Source organism: Manis javanica, chromosome 4 (genome assembly GCF_040802235.1).
Source record: "Manis javanica isolate MJ-LG chromosome 4, MJ_LKY, whole genome shotgun sequence".
NCBI lineage: Eukaryota > Metazoa > Chordata > Mammalia > Pholidota > Manidae > Manis > Manis javanica.
In genome coordinates, this window is record NC_133159.1 from 157,833,768 (window position 1) to 157,852,584 (window position 18,817).

The 18,817-nt window shown below is 46.2% G+C and overlaps 2 protein-coding genes across 6 annotated transcripts in view; one reads left to right on the forward strand and one right to left on the reverse strand.

Moving 5' to 3' along the window:
• SKAP1 (src kinase associated phosphoprotein 1) overlaps positions 1-3,384 on the forward strand; it is a 267,533-nt gene extending 264,149 nt beyond the window's left edge. For all 4 annotated transcript variants that reach the window (XR_005056206.2, XM_036999074.2, XM_073235492.1 and 1 more), the window contains one exon: positions 4-3,384. The gene's annotated coding sequence lies outside the window, so the exon portion shown is untranslated. The remainder of the gene's footprint in view (positions 1-3) is intronic.
• Positions 3,385-8,740: 5,356 nt separating this feature from the next.
• On the reverse strand, positions 8,741-17,260 carry SNX11 (sorting nexin 11). 2 transcript variants are annotated; one of them, XM_036999078.2, is made up of 8 exons: positions 17,028-17,260; positions 15,030-15,089; positions 14,031-14,085; positions 13,504-13,590; positions 13,117-13,217; positions 11,771-11,866; positions 11,335-11,547; positions 8,741-10,577 (listed from the first exon to the last, which is right to left on the reverse strand). In XM_036999078.2, the coding sequence occupies exons 3-8, from the start codon at positions 14,070-14,072 to the stop codon at positions 10,307-10,309; spliced, it is 810 nt and encodes a 269-aa protein (XP_036854973.1). In that variant the 5' UTR covers positions 14,073-14,085; positions 15,030-15,089; positions 17,028-17,260; the 3' UTR covers positions 8,741-10,306. The 2 variants fall into 2 exon arrangements, with proteins under 2 accessions (XP_036854973.1, XP_073091594.1); XM_073235493.1 differs by lacking the exon at positions 15,030-15,089 and having other exon boundaries at positions 14,031-14,084; positions 17,026-17,260.
• Positions 17,261-18,817: the final 1,557 nt, after the last annotated feature.

Genomic DNA, 18,817 nt, shown 5'->3' on the forward strand with positions numbered 1-18,817 from the left:
TAGGACACATATCCTTCTCTCTATCCTGCCTTTATGAAGAAACTGATCATCAAGAGTTCCCACTCCCTACCTGTCATCCCACCAACACACGGACTTTCCTTACTGAAGACACTCAAGCCTCTGACACTTTGTAGTAACTGTAAACCAGAAGTAAGACAAGTGGGAAGAGGCATATTCGTCAGACCTGTTACTAAACCTGCCTTGGCATGGCTCATCCCATCTCTAAACATGTCCTCACATCCATTTCTGCCTTTTCATAGCCTTGCCACAGAGCAAGTGAGAGAGAAGAAAACCTTTGGAGGAAGAAGTTATTCGTTGTTTTGGGTAATTGGAAAAGCATAAATAAACATCTGATTTGGTTTCTTGCCATGTGTGATGGTGTCAAATTTCTTTTTGAAATGGTATCATTCTTGCCACCTCCAAACAAGAAACAGAAAGAAAACAAAAGCCCAGAGAGAGAAGATGACTTGCAATGTCATTTAGGGCAGAAGCATCTCTGGAACCCAGGCCTGCCTGGTTTCTGGCTAGCTTCTCAGACACCTTTTGGCTGCCTACTTGGTTACTTTTTCTTTCTGTGCTCAATCTCTCTGAAATGAGACAAGGCTAAAACCAAGTCCTTGGAGTCAGCCCATTGGAGAGCTCCTCTTCAGGCCTCAGTTACCAACCACACTGTGTCCTGCAAGGCAACAAGTCGCAGTAGAGACTCAGATAGTACTTTGAGAAGAGCTGGCATATATACAGCCCTGTTTCCTTTCCCTGTTGCCTGTACATAGCACTCAGGTTATCTGTGCCTTGAAAAGGCAGCAAAACATAGTAGTTAAGAACTAAAGTTCTGGAACCTGACAGCCTGAGAATTAATCCCAGTTCCCCATTTACTACTAAATTCTCCAGAGTAAATTACTTGAACGTTTATGCCTCAGTATCATCACCTTAGACAGGCAATACTCCATCTCACTGGGTCCCAGGAAGACTAAGGAGTCAACATTCTTAGAACAATGCCAGGCACATAATAACTGCTCAATAAGCATCAGCTATTATTATCACCTGACTCTCTACACAAGGTATTTTGAAAAATGGGTAACTGAGCAGTTACAGGAAATTTCTCTCTGAAACTGCCTATTCAGAGCACCCCTAGATTGGCAGTCGCCTTCCTCACATTTGTGGAAACCGAACTAAAGCCTTGCATCAAGACACCCACCTCACATCAACAAGAGAGAAACTGGGAAGCAAGCAGGGATGTTGTCAATGGATTCCAAGCTTCTCAAAAAATTCTATGCCAGCTATTCAATTCCAGATTTCCTGACCAGGGAATAATAAAAGGAAGCTTTTTGTGTATGTGATGGATAAAGAGGTAAGAAAAGGGGTCAACTGAGGTCTCGGGAAAAAAATCAGAGTAGATCAAAGACAATACACAACTTTAACATCCCCTTCACTTTACACAGGGTGCTAAAGAAGATGGAACCACTAGGTGGCAGCATATGAGCAGATGAACCAAAGAGAACCAATTGCCTCTTATTTTAGGAACCTTTGCACCAATCCCGACCTATAGGTAAGGACAATGGGCATTGTACTAAAGTGTTAACAGAGGGAGCATACAGAACTCCCAAGCACCCAAGTCTGGAAGGCCGGGTGGCTAAGAGGAGAAAATACCATTGTGCCACTGCACTGTGACTGTGAGACACCAAAAAAGAGGATACTAGAAGAGCAAGGTATCTGGGTCAAGGTCAGAAGGGGAATGAAAAAGGAGCACAGTCAAGGTCATTTCTCCATCCTGCGCGGTTCAAGCCTCTCTCAATAGTATAGCCACTGGCTTAAAGTATTTTAAACTAAATCCCCTTTGTGCAATATTGCCTCCTATACCTACAGACCCAAGGGAACAACTGTTTGCCAAAGTGCAAAGGTCTTTCATCACCTCCGTCCGCTTCAGAGTAGGCACCACACTCATACCTCTGACCCTTCTAGATGTAAAAGCAGAAAAATTAATTGGCCCTAAAAGATATAAACAAATGGACTAATTGGGAATCTGATCCATAACCATCTAGCTATCTCTGACATTGTTACATGCAGGAAAAAATAAGAGCAAATTCGATGGGTTGATGAGATGATCTACACACTGAAGGGCATTCCCTGTTAGGGGAAAGGTCTAAAGGAGAATGTTTGGAAGCAGTGAATTCCTACAGTGTGTCTGCAGGAAGCCTCACCCAGCAAAACTGCTCCCGGCTCTACTGGACAGCCACCATCTCAGCCAGCAGACTCAGAGAGCAACTGGCTCATCACATTACCACCTCTCTGACTCCACGAACCAAATCCCCACCTTAGTAGCCTGTGACTAAGTGGGTAACTGGGGCATTAGACCACTTAACTACATGATATGTAGGACAGCCACTAATTGTTCCGGCATGTGAAATAGGAGAGGGTTACAAGTGGGAGGCTTTTTTCCTTCCTTAATTTTATGCAAAGGTTGGGGGGAAACATGAGCTAAGATCCTAAATTTAAGAAGCAAATGTATATCTCTGTATTATAGATAAATAATAATTTACACAGAACTTAACTGACCTCCACTGTATATAATCTGACCTGGGGCTGGTATTGTCCAAACTGATATCTGAGAATACTAAATGCTCTGAGAGCAATCTCTCAGCTACATTTCATTAAAAATACATTTTTTTCTATCATCCATATGGCAAAATAGCATAGACAGTGTTCTGCATTTACCTCAATGTTACTTTTTCTCATATAATAGCCTGTTGTATCTCTTAGAAATCTGTATTTAATTCAAAACCAACTACATCTTTCCCTCTAGTGAGCAAAAAAATGGGAGAGAATTCCTATTGTCTCATTCCGTAAACTCAGACAGTTTGATTCCATTTAAAGTGAAAGCAATGCCAAAAAGTGGGGATGACTAGATGTCCTCTGCCCTGTTTGATTCAGATACTTTACCTAAATATAATAGGTAAGGAATAGCCTGGATTTCAAGTTACCATTAACTTCTTTTTCAGCATGTTAGCTTGCTCAGTTGCACAGCCTTATTTGTAATCACTCTTTGAAAGTGGCAAAACTGAGGATCTGAAAGATGGTGACTTGGACAAAAATCACACAAAATCTGCCATGTGAGGAAATGAAAGACTCTTGAAAATTCTCAGTCTGCTGCTTTGTTTATTGAATCACTCAAGTTCAACAGCAGTTGGACACCTCCAGTGACACATTTTCAAAATCCACACTTCATGCCAGTCACTTGCGTCACAATAGAGCAGCGGGATCAAAGAGCAAGATAACACGAGTGCAGGGGGAGGGGGAAACACTCCTGCCTTTAAAAACCAGTCTGAGAAAGATGGAGTTGAAGAGAAGCAAGCGAGCGAAAAGAAAGGCAGAAACCAAAGTGTGTGGTTTTTTTTTTTTGCATTTTAAGAACAAGACTCTCAGATGCCAGGGACACAGGCTGAAAGAAACAACCCTCTCTGCAAATCTCCCCAACCAGGAGCAGCTCTGGAAAGATAAATCTCGACTAGCGCTGATTTGCTAATTCCCAGAGCACCAGCAAAATCTGCAGAGCTGACTTTGGAAAAAGCAGCCATGTACTCCGTGGATTATCTCTGCTACACAGCCCAGTGACTCAAGCTAATTGTGGATAACCATAGCCCCTTGCTCCTCCCCCTTCCTTCCTGCCGGTTAGAATCCCATTCCCCATTAGAATTTAGAGATAGGGTAGTAATTTGAAAAATGCAAATAAACAGATTTGAATTACTCTCCCTATTTCCCTATCAGAAACTGTTCTAAAACATTTTTTTCCCATTGGTGGGAATCAACCATTCTTTTACTACTCTTTGGGATCCAATTAATGATAAATTTTAAGATGTGACCCATTTTGTACAAAAACATTCTACAAATATAATGCCCCCCAAAACTACTGTATTGGAGGAAACTATTATATTAGAAAACTACATGGTACAATAGGTGACTGTAATTTATTCTCCAAAACAGAGATACTTTGGAGACTGAATGCAGCTATTAATAATGATGCCAAGACCACAGGTGTAAACCAGGATAAGTGGTCACCCTAAAAATAAGGCAAAATGGATGACTCCCAGTCACCAGGGGAGTGGGTGGGAAGAGAGAGATTACCTGGCTCTCCTGGTACAACACTTGGCATCATCCCTTCTAATGAAGTCCTCTCCCCTGCAGGCCTGGTGCCTAGGTAAGCCCTGCCAACAGACTTTCTTTTCCTGGTGCCCAGGCTGTTCTGAGAGGCCTGGTGTCTCTGGCATCACGTTGCTTGTGGGGCTGGCTGGCTGTCAGCAGCTGTGTGTGTTCAGTTTCCTCCTGGGGCCCCATTACAGCCTGCCACCCTCCACCTGGCAGAGTGCCACTGAGGAAGCATTTTGTGGCACTGGGCAATAGTATGCCACTTCCTTGCCTCCTGTAACAGGAGTGAGTTTCAAGAGGCTTCTAGTGTTGGCCCTCAAAGAGGGCATCTGGTTCTACTGTAGACGCTCTTAACCTGAAGCTGAGCAGCTGGCTGCCTTTTATCCTCCCACATCTGATTTTGGAAGAGAAAACAGGCTACTAACCCTTCCCTTTCACCCACGGTCAGACACTCCAACATTGCTCTGCCTGCAATCACCAAGGTGGGCACATGCACCACCTGCATTTACTGGATGCCTCCCACAGTAGGCACCCCACCAGGCCTGTCATTAATATGACCCACCTCTGGGAACATGCCCAGCACCTAGGTATGTGAGATCACTTCTTCAACACCTCAGCAGGGGGGCAGCGGAAGCTGAAGGGAGCAGAACTCGGCACTTGTGACTTCAGTCCATTAGTGCAGGGTTTCCTTCTGGCACTACTGACATTTGGGGCCCACCTGATTCCGTTGCTGGGGGCACTGTAGGTGTTCGGCAGCCTCCCTGGTCTCTACCCACAAGATGTCAACAGTACTCCACCCCCCATCTCCGGGATTTTGGTTCCAACAACCAAAAATGGCGCCAGACACTGCCAAATGTCTACTGGGAACAAAATCCTCCTGGCTGAGAACCACTGTCTCAGGGCATTTGGGTGTGCGTAGGGCCAAACACAGAGAAACTGCCCTGCCTTCTGGAAGTTTGTGCTTTAGCCACTGGATTACAGTGACAGGAAGCTTACAGCTAGGTTGGGAAGACAGAGCATAAATACCCTAATTCCTCAAGAACCAGCAAGCCAGCGCCTATGCTCCACAACACCTTTGAGAACTGTTTGCTGCACTACTGCAGATTTGCACTACAAAAATGTTTTCATATGAATAAGCCCACACTTGCCGAATGCGAGAGCTGCATTACAGTGAGTCTCATGTCTAGAGCTATTGACTGCTATCCCTGTTCCCCTTTTCTGTGCCAGAAATCTAAAAGGGGAGCCCTGAAATTCTAGATGAGGACAGAGTGAAACGCTGTGTACTACCCAGCGAGCAACACAGGATCATAGAAACATGAGGCCAAAGACAGTGGCAGCTGAAAGGGGACCACTCGGATTCCCTCTGCTTTGCACGGGGGTGGCGGGGGGGCTGATGCAGTGCTGACAGCAGTCCCCATGCAAAAGCAGAGAGAGTAAGGACAGACTGTCATCTCATGGCTGTGATTTTCCTGGTACTTCATGTTAGCTGAGGGGACTTCAAGGAGCTCAATCAAGAACCAAAAAATAAAACACAACCCAAACTCACTGCCTTCTCAGGAGGCCAAGAGGGGATGAGGGGTCCAGGGCCTGTCTCGTCTTTGCCTCCACAGGACAGACAGGAGGGCCATCGCTGGCTGTGGTGCCAGCCAGAGCCCCGTCAGCGCTGCCTCCCATGGGCCCTGAATCTGACGCACCTGGAAGGGTTATTAGCAGGATTGGAACTCATCCCTCTGCTGGGACTAGATCATAATTACAGTAATTTTCTAACAGAGCTGGGCAGTAGGACTGTTTGATCAGCATCTGACTCCCTCGTGCTCCCAGCCCTCATCACTCAAAGAGAGGAGTGGGATGGCTCTTAAAGAGACATGCCTGACTTTCAGCATTTCGAACAGATGTGCCCTAATTGGTAGAATATATCTAAGTCTCGTAGCTTATAGCAGGCAGGTTGCACTGCCTCTAACAAACCGCTTTGGGCTCTCACTATTCTGGGCCTTCTGCTGGAAGGACTCTGGTCAGGATGGTGGCAGGCCTGGCTTCCCACACCAACATGGCCACCAGGCGAAGGGACACACACAGGGCCAGAGCGGTGATGGAAGCATCTAAACTAACTAGCCCCTTTGAAACAGATGGTATGAAGGAAAAAGTGCTTGGCTGAAGGATGGGAAGGAGGGACCTGATAGCCACAGATGAAACATTTTGGCTGGTGGCTTCCCATAATGCAAAGATTACAGAAGCATCCCATGTTTCGACCCTTCCAGGGCGAAAAAACTTTAGACTTTCAGGTAGTGTCTTAATTCTCACACTCCAGCTTTACTATCTTTCCCTACTTATATTCATGCCCCTTTCACTATATAAGTTCCCCATGTTTTACTCCTTTGCTTGTGGAAGAGGATCAGGTTGCCCCTGAATGGGAGGGAAAATTATTTACTGGCTCACTGAGTCAGGAGCAATCTATCTCCTCAAAAGTGTGGCTCATTACCCTTTTCAGCATCAGTGGTGTATGTTTATTTTATCTTGAGGTTCCAGCTTTTCAACTTCAAATCTAGCCATTACTAAGATGGAACTGGTTTTCCCCAAGAAGTTATTTCTCTAGTAAGATGCTAGGACTGACTGCTGGTGCCTGATGCTAAGCCAAACGCATATCTGGTCTTTGTAGCAATTCCTGAAATTTCTTTAGAGAGAAGAGCTGGGGCAGGGAGTGAATGAGAAGAAAATGCGTGCAGGCTTCCCAAGTGGGTTGGGGGGACCCTCAGGAAAGAAGGTACAGTGGCGAGATCAGGAAGGGGGACGCTCATCCAGTTCAAAGAAAGGTTACCTTGAGCCAGACAACATGCCCTCTCCTGAGCCAAGTCCCTGCTGGCAGAGGGCTACCTGGGAGGGATGGCTTAGGATCAGTGCCCGGATTTCACTGAGAAAATCACTATCTCACGCTGCAGTGGTTATCTGCTTGGCTTTAGCCGTGTGTCAGCTGGCTGCTACCACATACATCCAGATGCCACTCTAGCCCAACTGACTGCTACTGCCGCCTCTGTGAGGTAGGTTGGGAGCTGGTCCATTTCTGTTTCTACCTCCAACCCTACCTCACATCCTCCCAGCCCACTATCCTCCCCACTCCTACGGTGTTAAGAATACTCAGCAAGAGCTGAGACATAAACAGATTCAGACATGGAGCTAACATAAGGTCCAATCAGATTTTTAAGAAGTCATGATCGCCTCCAAGCAAAGCTACCAAAGAGTACAAGGTGTCCAGCACTTGGTGGTGTGGATCTAGGACCTCAGCAGTCAGAAAACTGAGGACTCTGAAGGAGCTCCAATTTCTGAGAACTCCAAAAAGCTCTGCAAGGAGATATTTCTTTTCTTTTATTTGAGCAGTGGTAGGTTTAGGTTAGCTTTTTTTTAAAAAGTTTTTTTGCGGGGAAAAATAAACCCTGCCTTATAGAGCTTGGAAAGGATCTCTCGTGAATATATTCTACTGTCATCTAAAAACATATTTTTTAAGACCCATAATCAGCTCAGCTGTTTCCTCAGCCCAAAAATGAGTGTCATACTTGCCTACTCTCCTCACTAGGCAGTGAAGGCAAATAAAAGGATGCATAGAAGACTTTTCATGCAAGGAAAACCCACCTCCTCCTCCACCCATACACATCCCTCCACCAAACAATGAAACCCGTAAGCTTGGGATCACGTATCCCAAGCAAAATGACTAGACTTGGGCCCCAAAGTTACTGTCAGAAGTTGACATCAGGCACAGAACCGACCTCAAACCTAAATTCTAACAAAAATGCTTGCATTCTACACAACAGCTCAGCAGGCCTCCCCCTTCCCCAGGAGCTCCCCATCTTCATATGGCAGTCATCCCCCACAGCGGCTAGCCCTGAACACACAGCGACAGAGCAAAACATGAGGCAAACGACACCACCTGGATGAAGGAAAATCCATCTTTGCTGTTTTTCTGGTAACTTCAGGCCCTATTATTAGAAACACTCTGCTTTTTAGGACTTCTCCTTCCATGGCCTACACTCAACTCTGCATAAGGGAGGACAGTGCCTGGCCTTCGATTAACTGAGCTGCTGTTGTATGCATTGCTGTTAATAGATCATTAAAAAAGCCAGGAGTCAGAAAAATTGCATCCGTGTCTTTGAATGGCTCCTGCTGTCCCAGCAGCCTACCCTGCTGGCAGAACTAGCTGCTGAGCACCAACTCCAGGAAGAAAGGAACGAACAGAAGAAGGCCAACCCAGCTTGCTGTTTTTTTGGCTGAGTAGGGAATTGACACAGACCACCTCCGGCTCCTGTCTGGAAGTTTCGAGATCAGAGCTTCAGGCACAGCTGGGTTCACAGCTGCACCATTTGGAGCATTGGACTCATTAATATTCATGAGTCATCCCCACCAATCGGCAAAGCGGATGCCATTATCTTAGCATCTGTCGGTTTTTGTGAGGGTTGTGTATGGAGTTTTTTCCCCTTTCAAATGAACTTCTTTTGACATTTTGGATTTGCCTCTGTAGGTTTTCTACCCTTGCCTTGATCTGCTACATCATATAAAGGAGAAACTCAGGGGAGGCAGGCAGGAAAGAGGGATGAGTCCCAGCCAGGGCTTTGCATCTGCCTGTTGACAAACTTTATTTCTCTTTCAGCACCTGGCGCCTCAGACAGGCTGCAAGGGTGGAAGCAACATCAGGTAAATTATACCTAACAAGGTTCATGCCCGCAACTGAGAGCCGGGTGCTGGCTCTTTGGAAAACAACCCTTCCTCCAGGAGTGAACCTGAGCTGCACACACAATGCAGGAGAGCTGCGGTGCACAGTTCTGTACCATTATTTCCACGCTGATAAATTCATGATTTATGAAAGTAACTACTGCCAGCCCTCACTCCCTCCTTCTCGGCTACAGCTTGTCAGACACCAATTGCAGCCACAGTCTTAAATACTTGAATTTTATTTCAGGCCAAAGCCCCTCAACTCTGAACTAAATGCCATGACAGTCCCACAGCAGAGGCTGGTAGTAAAAGAGCCCATAGACAGGTTGGGGTGGCCAGAGGAGGGAGGCGTGGGCGAGAACCACCACATACAAACCTAAGGGGCAGGCGATGCAGCATGCCAGCAGCACTCATCTCCTACCACTCCAACTCTCAGCGGAGGGGAATTATGGCAGCAGGAGGGCGGAATGCCTTATTGTCTGAAGGAAGGCGTGTTGTTCCTCATCTCCATCCCCAGAGCCCTCTCTCCAGGCACAAACAAAGCCTTTGTGCCCCATTGGACTAAACATACAGCCTCCCTGCAACACAGCAGAGGGACACTGTGGTGGCTGAAGCCCTGGGGGCAGGGAGCTGTTACTAAGGGACAAGAAAGGGATTCAAAAAAGAAAGGAGCCCACACTAACACTGCAGAAAACATAGTCACATCTCCGCTTTATAACCAGAAAGAGACGGTGACAGCCCAGGACAGCCTATTCCAAAACAAAACCCCCTGAGCTACTACTGCCTTTTCTCTAGCTCTGATCATCCACTTCTGTTTCACGGACGGCTAGGAACTATTTTGGGGGTCTCGGGTCCCAGCCAGGCTGAGGTCTTGGGATATGCAGGAAACCCCAAAGACAGGAGTCATAGCACCATTCCATTCAGTGGTATTAGTGGAGGTAAAGCAAGGTGGTGGAAGAATAAATATAATCACCACCCTCTCCATGCAAGGAGGTAGGCAAGAGGCCAGCCTCCCAGAAACAAGGTGCTCCAGGGGCTGCAGCAAAGACAGCCGGTGGGACTACTTCTACATTAAGCGTTTCTGTTGGGACAATACTCAATTTGGCAACTTAAAATCTGCCACTTTCAGGTCCCCAAAACCAGTTACCTGAGGCAGTACTCCTGGGCTGCTCAGCAAACATCTGAAGAAACTCAGCTCCCAGGAGAGCAAAATTGGGGTTCTGGTCAAAACCAACAGCCCTGGACCTTAAGCTTAACTTAGGAACATCTGCACAGTGTTTATTCCTATGGAAGAAGCTTGAGGAGATGTCATGACCACCCTATGTGTAACCACCCCAAGCAAAGGCAACTGTAAGACACTAAGCTGCCCAGCATCCCCAACACCTGCCCTGTGCCCAAGGCCACCCGAGCAAGTCTCCTTGCCTGCATCTTCTGTCCACCTGAGAACAGAACCCAGAGTTCAAAGTCACTTTTCCAAAACTGTTTCTAATTGACCAGGGTCCAAAGGCACAGCATGGTCCCTTCCCACGGCCCTCCTCACAGGCTGAGGAGAGGTTCCCTCATCAGGTCTTGTAAAACCACAGCTTGATGGTGGGGAGGGTGGTGGCAGAAGGGAGCTTTCCAAGGAAGGTGCCTCAGAGTCAACAACAGGAGCCCACACCTCAAAGTGGTCCTTTTCTTGCCCAGGAGGTGGTGAGGGAGAGCGCCTCCTGCCTGATCTTGTAAGAAAGCAGCAACTGGAAAAGAGTGGAAAAGGGCAAAGAAGGGCACAAACAAATCAACAAAAATGAATAAACACAAGTGAACAGACAAAAGATATATCCATACAGATGGAGTATTACTGGGCCATAAAAAGGCAGTAAGTACTGATACACACTACAACATGGATGGACCTTAAAAACATGCTAACTGAAAGAAGCCAGCCACAAAAGACCATATCTTGTATGACTCCATTTGTATGAATTGTCCAGAAAAGGCAAATCCATAGACACAGAAAGTACTTATGTGGTCACCAGGGCTTAGGGCTTTGGAGAAATGGGGAATCACCACTAATGGGCAGAAGGTTTCTTTTAGGGTGATGAAAATGTTCTAGAATTGACTGTGGTGATTCATGACTGCATAACCTTAGGAATAAGCCAAAAACTATTCAATTGTACACTAAAAGGGTGACCTTTACATTATGTGAATTGTGTCTCAAAAAAATAATTATTTTTAAAAAGGGATTAGGGAGAGGAATAAAGAACAAAAAAAGTAAGAAAGGCTTATTTTCTTTCTCCTCAGATTTCAATAAGCAAGCCTGCTACCCAGGGATGGGTTAACACAGACCACAGACCCTGGTGTGTGGGATGAGGGAACCATGCACAAGGAGAACAAGGCCTGTTCTAAAAGGCTACCCATGCTAGGACACTAATTCCTCTATCCAATGGACATGTCACTGGCCCAGGTTACAGTCATCCTAGCCCCTAGTGTCTCAAAAAAGAAAGCTTCAGTTACCTCTTCGGCTGGTCTCCCTTGGCCAGGTGAGAAGAACCCTGTCTCTCCTCCTGGACCCAGCCGCAGTTTGACACAGCATATCGAAGAATGGCATCAGAAACAGTCACGGGGCTTCGGCCCTCCACACAGGCTTCGATCTCAGGCACCGAGAGCTGGCTTTGCAGGAAGAGGTGTAACTGGCTGTCTGACAGGAGGACCACACTCTGCAGGACCCTGGGGGAAACACAGATAGACAACAGAGCATCACCCTGACGAGCTGCTCTCCCAGTCCCTACTTCTGAAAGGCTTCTGGCCTGAGTGAGCACTGAAGGCAAGGGTGCAAGAAAGGTGCCTGCCACAAATGTGCCTGTCTGATCAAGGCACCATCCTGCCTGGAAGCTCCTCCTACCCCCGCCCACAGGAAGCAAGTGCGGGCCCACCATGTCCACCCACTTACTTTTCGAGGAAGTGTTGCAGACCCTGTCGTCGCTTCTCAATGAACTCATCTGAGCTGCCAAAGAAGGTTGACTTCCCAGGAAGCTCAGGAACAGGACTGTGGGGGTCATAAAATGTAACACCCAAGGTAAGCATAACATTCCAGTCCCTTATCAAAGAAATTCCCTAAAAAGAGGCACAAATCAATGCAAATAGCTTTTAATAAGGTGTGGGGGACATTAACACTGACTAACTAAATGCTATGTTTGCAGGCACTGTGCTGAATGTTTTACAAACCTTCTTTCAGTGAATCCTCTCCAAAACCCAGTGAAAAATATATTAGTATCCCCATTTTAGTACTAAGGAAATAAAATCAGAGACATTAAGTAAATTTCCTAGTGTCACACAGCTAGTAAGCAGCAGAGCTGGTATCTGAACCAAGTCTGTGACTTCAAAACTAAATTGTTGCTGTACTACAGGTTTACAAGACCCACTCTCACCATCAACTATTACTTAAAAAAGGAAGAAACTTGGACAAGGAAGCATGGAGAATAGAGAATGCTGGGTCCTTGCATGTAAATTAAGAATACCTACTCCTCCCAGAAGCAGAAGGTCACATGCTTGGAATGTCCTAAAAGTAACTGAGTTGCAGCAAGTTACCCACAAGCTTCTTAAGCCTCCCTAGCCTCTTACAAAGCACAGCACATAAGCACATACTTTTCAAGAAGGACAAGTTGGGCTAGAGGATATAGGTCGGTCAGATGATGTTCCAACTGGCTTATGAGGGCCTGGTGTGACAAAGGCCTCACCAGTCCCACATGTTAACTAACTAGCTGGTTATCAACAGGCCACCCATCACCAGAGCATTCAGTGACCATCCTGTGGGGGAATCATTGTTCTAAATTGTGTCCTGGTTTAGGACTATTTGGGGGATGTAGGTGAGGAGCGAACAATACTGCTTTTCCTAAGGGTCTTAGTCTGTTATGTCTCTGAAAAGGTCTCTACACAGAAATGAAAAAAATAAAACACAATTTTACATGCAAATGGGCAGGAATAAGTCCAGAAGCTAAAATTTTCTGATAACCAGTGATAAGCACATTTAAAATGGTAGCAATACATTTGTTTAGCCCTAGACTAATAAGCATATAAAAAAAAAGAAAAATATATTTGTATGGCTTCATTCAGTCAAAATATTAGAAACAGAACTCTATTTCTTGCAATGACATGAAAACATAATTTAAGAACACATTTCTCAACTTGCTTAGTGCCTGGCATGTTGCCAAGTTTTCTTTATTGTAAACTCTCATTTCCAAGTAAGCACCTAAAAAGCCAATCTCAGACCCAAGAAGGAAGCAAGAGCAAACTTACACTAAACCAGCATTTCTCTGTAGCTGCTTTCTCAGCCACACGAACTCACGGTACCGGCGACGTACACAGGACGTTTTGGCGGTAAATGCCTTGCTGTTGGTCTGAGGGAGGAGGTACATGAAAAAGGTATAGTGGGAAAAGGCCAAGTTCACATGAACTCACTATTGTTGCTCTCACTGGGGATCTAAGCCACCAGGCCACAGTCCTGATCAGGGGCCCCAACTAGAGCAACAAGGCACCACGCAGCCTGAAAGCAACTCAGAAATATCCCAAGCTCTTCCCTCTCCTCCCTCCTTTGCTTCTGTCACATCCACCAACAGGTTCCACCCCAGCACTAGCCCTCAGCTCTGGAGTATCAACCCCAATGTAGAAGTTTGATGCACTTACATGGAGGAATATCTTATAATCCACGTAAGAATTCCAGGAGCCCTCATTCTGCACACGGGGGTCCTGAACACGCACAGTGATCACCTCCTGGAGGTAAGAAATGCTCCTTCAGCGTCAACTCAGCCACACAGTAGGACAGCTTTTGACAACACAGGTTGCCAGATTTTTCCACTCAGCATGAACTTTCATTCATGTTTGCTTGTTCATTCAGTTTGGCAAGTATTTATTGACCACCCACTATGAGTCAGGCAGTTCTAGGTCACCTGGAGGTTGAGCATGAACAAGAGACAAAAATCCTTGCCCTCGCCGTTTATATTCTAGTAGTAAATTCCAAAAAATGAAAAAGTTCAAAAGGATCTTCATTTCCTAATAATGCCTTTACTACCAATTTCCTTCTCCAGGATTTACTATGAGCGTTTCAGAACCACCAAGATACATACTGTGAGAAGAATACTACCAGCAATTGGCATCTTCTACCAAATCCCCTCAGTCTTTTACCGACCTGTTCCCTGGAGCTTGGAGCTTACCTCCTGCTCTTGGTTCTCCAACATCCTACACCAAAAGCCCATTGGAGGAAAAAACCTGATGAGGGACAGAGGACATGAGAATATCATAGTCAGTACATTTCTCTTATCACTCTGTACCAGGGCAAAACCCTGAAAATTTTTAATCAAACCCCTGGGGAAACCCAGTAACATTTTTTGTTCTTGTTTAAAATTTAAGAGGAAGCAAAAAATTCCCCACACATTCTCTCTGTGCCAAGCTAAAAGCCCTAGGGGATTTGCCTCCCTTGTCAGACCAAAGCCAGAGCCCTTAACTAGGCCACCTCCAGCCACAGCACGTTTGAATCTCTGCAGTGTTTGCCTCAGGCAGCCAAAACCAGCTCAGTTGTAAAACTTTTCTGCCTGAGGACTGCAGGCAAAGCAGCGTCTGGTGCCCGTATAGCTTCATTATGAGCTTAACATCGCCCCCTCCCGGCTGTTTAGAGACAACCAAGCTCCCACAAACACCACTGCTCCTAAACCTCCCTTTGTCTTGCTAACCACAGTCCCCTCTCCCCAGAGTAAATCCCAGAGCTCTGGGATCACCTGAGTGGGTTGCCCAGTTGCAACCTTTCCTCATCTAATCCATTCTCCGGAACCCAAGCCAATGTTTCTAATCATTTGCTTTCTCAACATGCCATCCGGTTTGTACCTCTGCCCAAGCGCCCCACAGCTGCACAGGTCGACTCAGGATATTTTCCGCTCCTTTGTAAAGATTCATTAAAGCCTAAGTCCCTTATTTCCCCCAGTGTGGCAGTTTACATGTGCAGCGACATCGCCCACTCCAGCAAGGGGACCATGAAGGCTGCAGCACAGGGTTACTCAAGTCCAAAGGGGCCCATGATGTCACCTTCTGTTAAAATACAGCACTAATCTTGTTGCTCCTAGAAGTATTCCAACAGCATCCACCCTGGCTGCCGCCTCCATCTCCTTCTCCTCTCTTAAGAGCAGAACAATAAGGTTTAATTTCTCTTTCCAATTTACCTTGAAATGAAAACTGACTTCAGCCAATATGTACGGCCAACAAATGATCCAGGCTGACTCCTGGGAAAAGAAGACTATCTCTAAGCTCTTCCTCCCCCCATGCCCATTCACACACCCACTCATTTTTACAGTCCTACAATTAATTTTAAACACATTCTCTTATTAGTTCTGCCTTACCATTAGAAGAGTGTGTAATGAGTTTCCTTCTATTTTATGTTTTGCTAACACAAGGCTAACGTTTCAAAAGAAGGGGAACTCATTTACACCACAAAATTAGCAGAGTAAACAGCTTTTCCAATTCTTTGCAGTATCTTCACACAGAGAGTGCACAGAGAGAAAGCTGCATGGTATATAAGAAAATCGGGCTAAAGAGCAAACCATTAATTTTGTGATTGCAATACCATCTTAAATGTATCTTGCTGACAATCTGATTTTTCAACTGATGCAGTCACCATTGCAAAGGTGCTGAAGGACCTGAACTGAGAGGCAGGAAATTTCAATTCCTTAACAGCCGATGTATACGTTTTGAATGTAGCATCAAATGGCTGTGACCCAAAAGAGCAGGCCAACTTGCTAGGGACAATGAACATTCTCAGATTTTTTTTCTTTTCTCTTCTCTTTTCAGGCATTTGGTAAATTAAATATTCTTAAGTCTTTTCACAAAAGGAAAAGAAAAGATGATGACAAAGAAATCAATCATCCACATACTCAGTGATGCTCACACATCTGCTACCTTGAAAGGTTTGCCAAATTCAGGATCATTAAGAAATTATCATCATTCTCAAGCTCAGTAAGAGTTTGCCTAGGACTCTGGACCACCTCCGAGTGCCAAGTTCCTCCCCTTTCCTTTGGGGCTAATACCACTTAGATACAAACAGCTAAAAACTGGCTTTAAAAAAAATCCCAGGACTCCACCTCCAAGATGCTATGTGCTTAAATCTAAGTTTAAAGGGCACTAAAAAAGTTTCAATTGTAACTTTCCTTTAAAACACTGGAATACAAAATCTTAGACACCAAGTAATAATTTCTAGCAACTAGTGTTCACCAGCTTTCTCCCCGTAGATGCCATCCCTCGGGAGGAAATGAAACTCAGTTCTTCCCGTGGAGAGAAAGGAGGAAGTTCTTAACTACCTCTCTGATTTGGGAGATGGATCATCCGTGTGTTACCCAAATAAAGAGTGTCAGCAACCTTCTCAGCTGATTACGCAATTCATTTAGCGTTCACACTTCGCGGTCCCTTTCAGTTAGACCTTAAGTTTCCTTTACTTTCACCCCCTGTAACAACACCACTGTCTCCAGGAAACCAGTTGTTTGTCGTTTACAAAGTGGGTTCCTTGTAAAGTTTTCCACTGTCCTAACAATTCAAGGCTTTAGCGCCACTATTTTCGCTCCCACTGAAACTACTTCGAGACAGACTTTTAAAAATCAGGTGACTAAAAGTATATTGAGCCACCAAGACTCTCATCACTTCTTACTCATTCTTGAGCCCTTGTGCCAGATGACAACTCAAAAAGCTCTCCTTCCTACAGGTGGTAGGGAAAGCTCCGCTTTCTGACCAAGCTGTGTGTTCTCAACCAAGCAGCTCTGCTCCGTCCTTTTTTCATCTGTGATTTGCCACCCCTTTCCACTAGGAAGCTAGTCACAACGGCAACCACAATCTAGCCCAAGAGCCTCCTGTGTCTCTGTAAAATACTTGTCATTACCCCTAATCCCAGCCGTTTGGGAAAATGTCCCTCAACTCTTTTACTCCGGCCACTCCCCCTCCTTTATGAATTAGAAGCCAAAGGGCCACATGGTCCTTCCTCTCCTACGCCTGTTAAGCTTGGGAGTAGGAAGAAGTTTTACACTTTAAAAATAAATGTAAAAGCCGAGTTTCCCTCCTTGGATCCCGACGAAAATCCCGCCTTCACCCCAGGAAGTGAGACAGCCCCGAACGAGATCCCCACTCCAAAGGCCACTGCTGACGCTAAAGCCCTCGGCCCGCGCACGCCCCCTCACCTAAGAGCAGCTCGCACTCCCCACAACACCGCCGGCGCGCCACCATGCAGCCCGTATCGGCTTCTCCTTCCGGGTGAGTGGCCGGCGCCCCGGTGGACGACGGGAGAAGGCTCCCGATGCACCAATCCCCGGTGCCCAGGGTGCCCCGCCCCTGCAGGCCCCGGCTCTTAGTGGCTATCTCCGCTCCCGGGCGGTGCGATCGGCCCTCCCACGCCCCTAGCTGGAGTAGGGATCCTGCTAGACTCACTGCGGGCGTCAGAGTCGGGACGCCGGTGAGGAGACGTGAATGAGCTCTGACGTACAATGCAGAGTCGCGTCCCGCCCATTGTTGTCAGGCCCGCCAATCGGCGGCCAGGGAGCGTCATTAAAGGTCCAAAGGGAGTTCCCCCAAGAGAGGTATGTGGCGGTTGTCACCCGCGCTTCCCCTCGGCCGAGGGAGGTCTTGAATGTGAGGGAGGGTCAGGGAGGAAAACGTCCACATTCCTGGAGCCACGCAGTCCCCGGGAGCGTCCCCGTTGGAATTCCGTGGGTTGCAGTTCCCCCAGCAGAGTTATCGAGGGGACGCCACCTCAGATTAGTAAAACCGCAAATCGTCAGAGCGAAAACCAAACTGAAACGGTGCACCAGACACCAATTTCACTAGCCGAAACCAGCCCAAAGAAGGATCGGCAGCTAGTTTGTAAGAAAGAAAAATTTGTTGAATTTGATGAAGACTTTTGTTTTATGTCGTTGAAATGTCATGTAACAACCTACTCAAAGATAATTTTTGCAAAGATACTACAAAGGAAAAAGTTAAGATCACAAAATACAAGCCCTGGAGTTTGAGAACTTGGATAGAATACCGAACACTAAATAGACCGTGTGGCAGTAAACTGGTCCTAAATCTTTGTAAGTCTGAGTTTCCTCATCTGTAAAGTGGATATTGTAAGAATATAGTAATTTATCCTCCATTTGCCCCATGGTCCCAAGCACATAAACTGGTGAGAATTATGCCTGGGCTTGCCTGGGGCTTGACTGGGCTTCCCCCGCCTTATCTCTAAGCATCCCGACCCTCCCCCAAGGCAACAGGCCGAGTGGATTCGCCACAATAAAAGGCACCACACTGCTGCCCTCTGTCTCTCTCACTCTGCCGCTCTCTCTCTCTCTCTGCTGCCCTCTCTCTTTCTCTGTCTCTCTGCCCCCCTGCCCTCTCGCTCCCTCCCTCTCTCTCTCTCTCTCTCTCTCTCTCTCTCTCTCTCTCTCTCTCTCTCTCTCTCTCTCTCTCTCCCCCCCGCACCCCCCTCTGGGGCAGCCACTCTCTCCTTCAGATAATAAAGTCTCTTGCGTGGGCCCGTGTCTCCTGAGTCATTCTGGGTAAGGAGGGTCGCGGCGAGATACCCTTTCAGATATCATTGCACGTAACCTCAAAGCAGCTTTTCTGAAAGCATCAGAATCCAAAATGACAAAAGCTTTTGTTTATGTGTGGTATTTACCAAATTAGAGATTAAAATTGAGAAAAAAACATGTTAATTCACCCAAAACAATATTACTAAACCATTACATGTTAACATATTTTATGAAGTATAACTACACCTTCCAAAAAAATTACTACAGTGGCATTGTATTAGAATTTTGCAAATCTCTTTAATACCTGGCTTGAAAGCAGCTGGATCCTTGTATTTGCCTCCCCATTCTCTCTGGTGTGCTGTTATTTTGGTCTAGGAAATGAAGAAAATCCTATTGCACACATACATAGCTGGAAGGAGAAGTCTTTTTAGCCTTCTCTGATAATTGTGGATATTGTTCCTTGA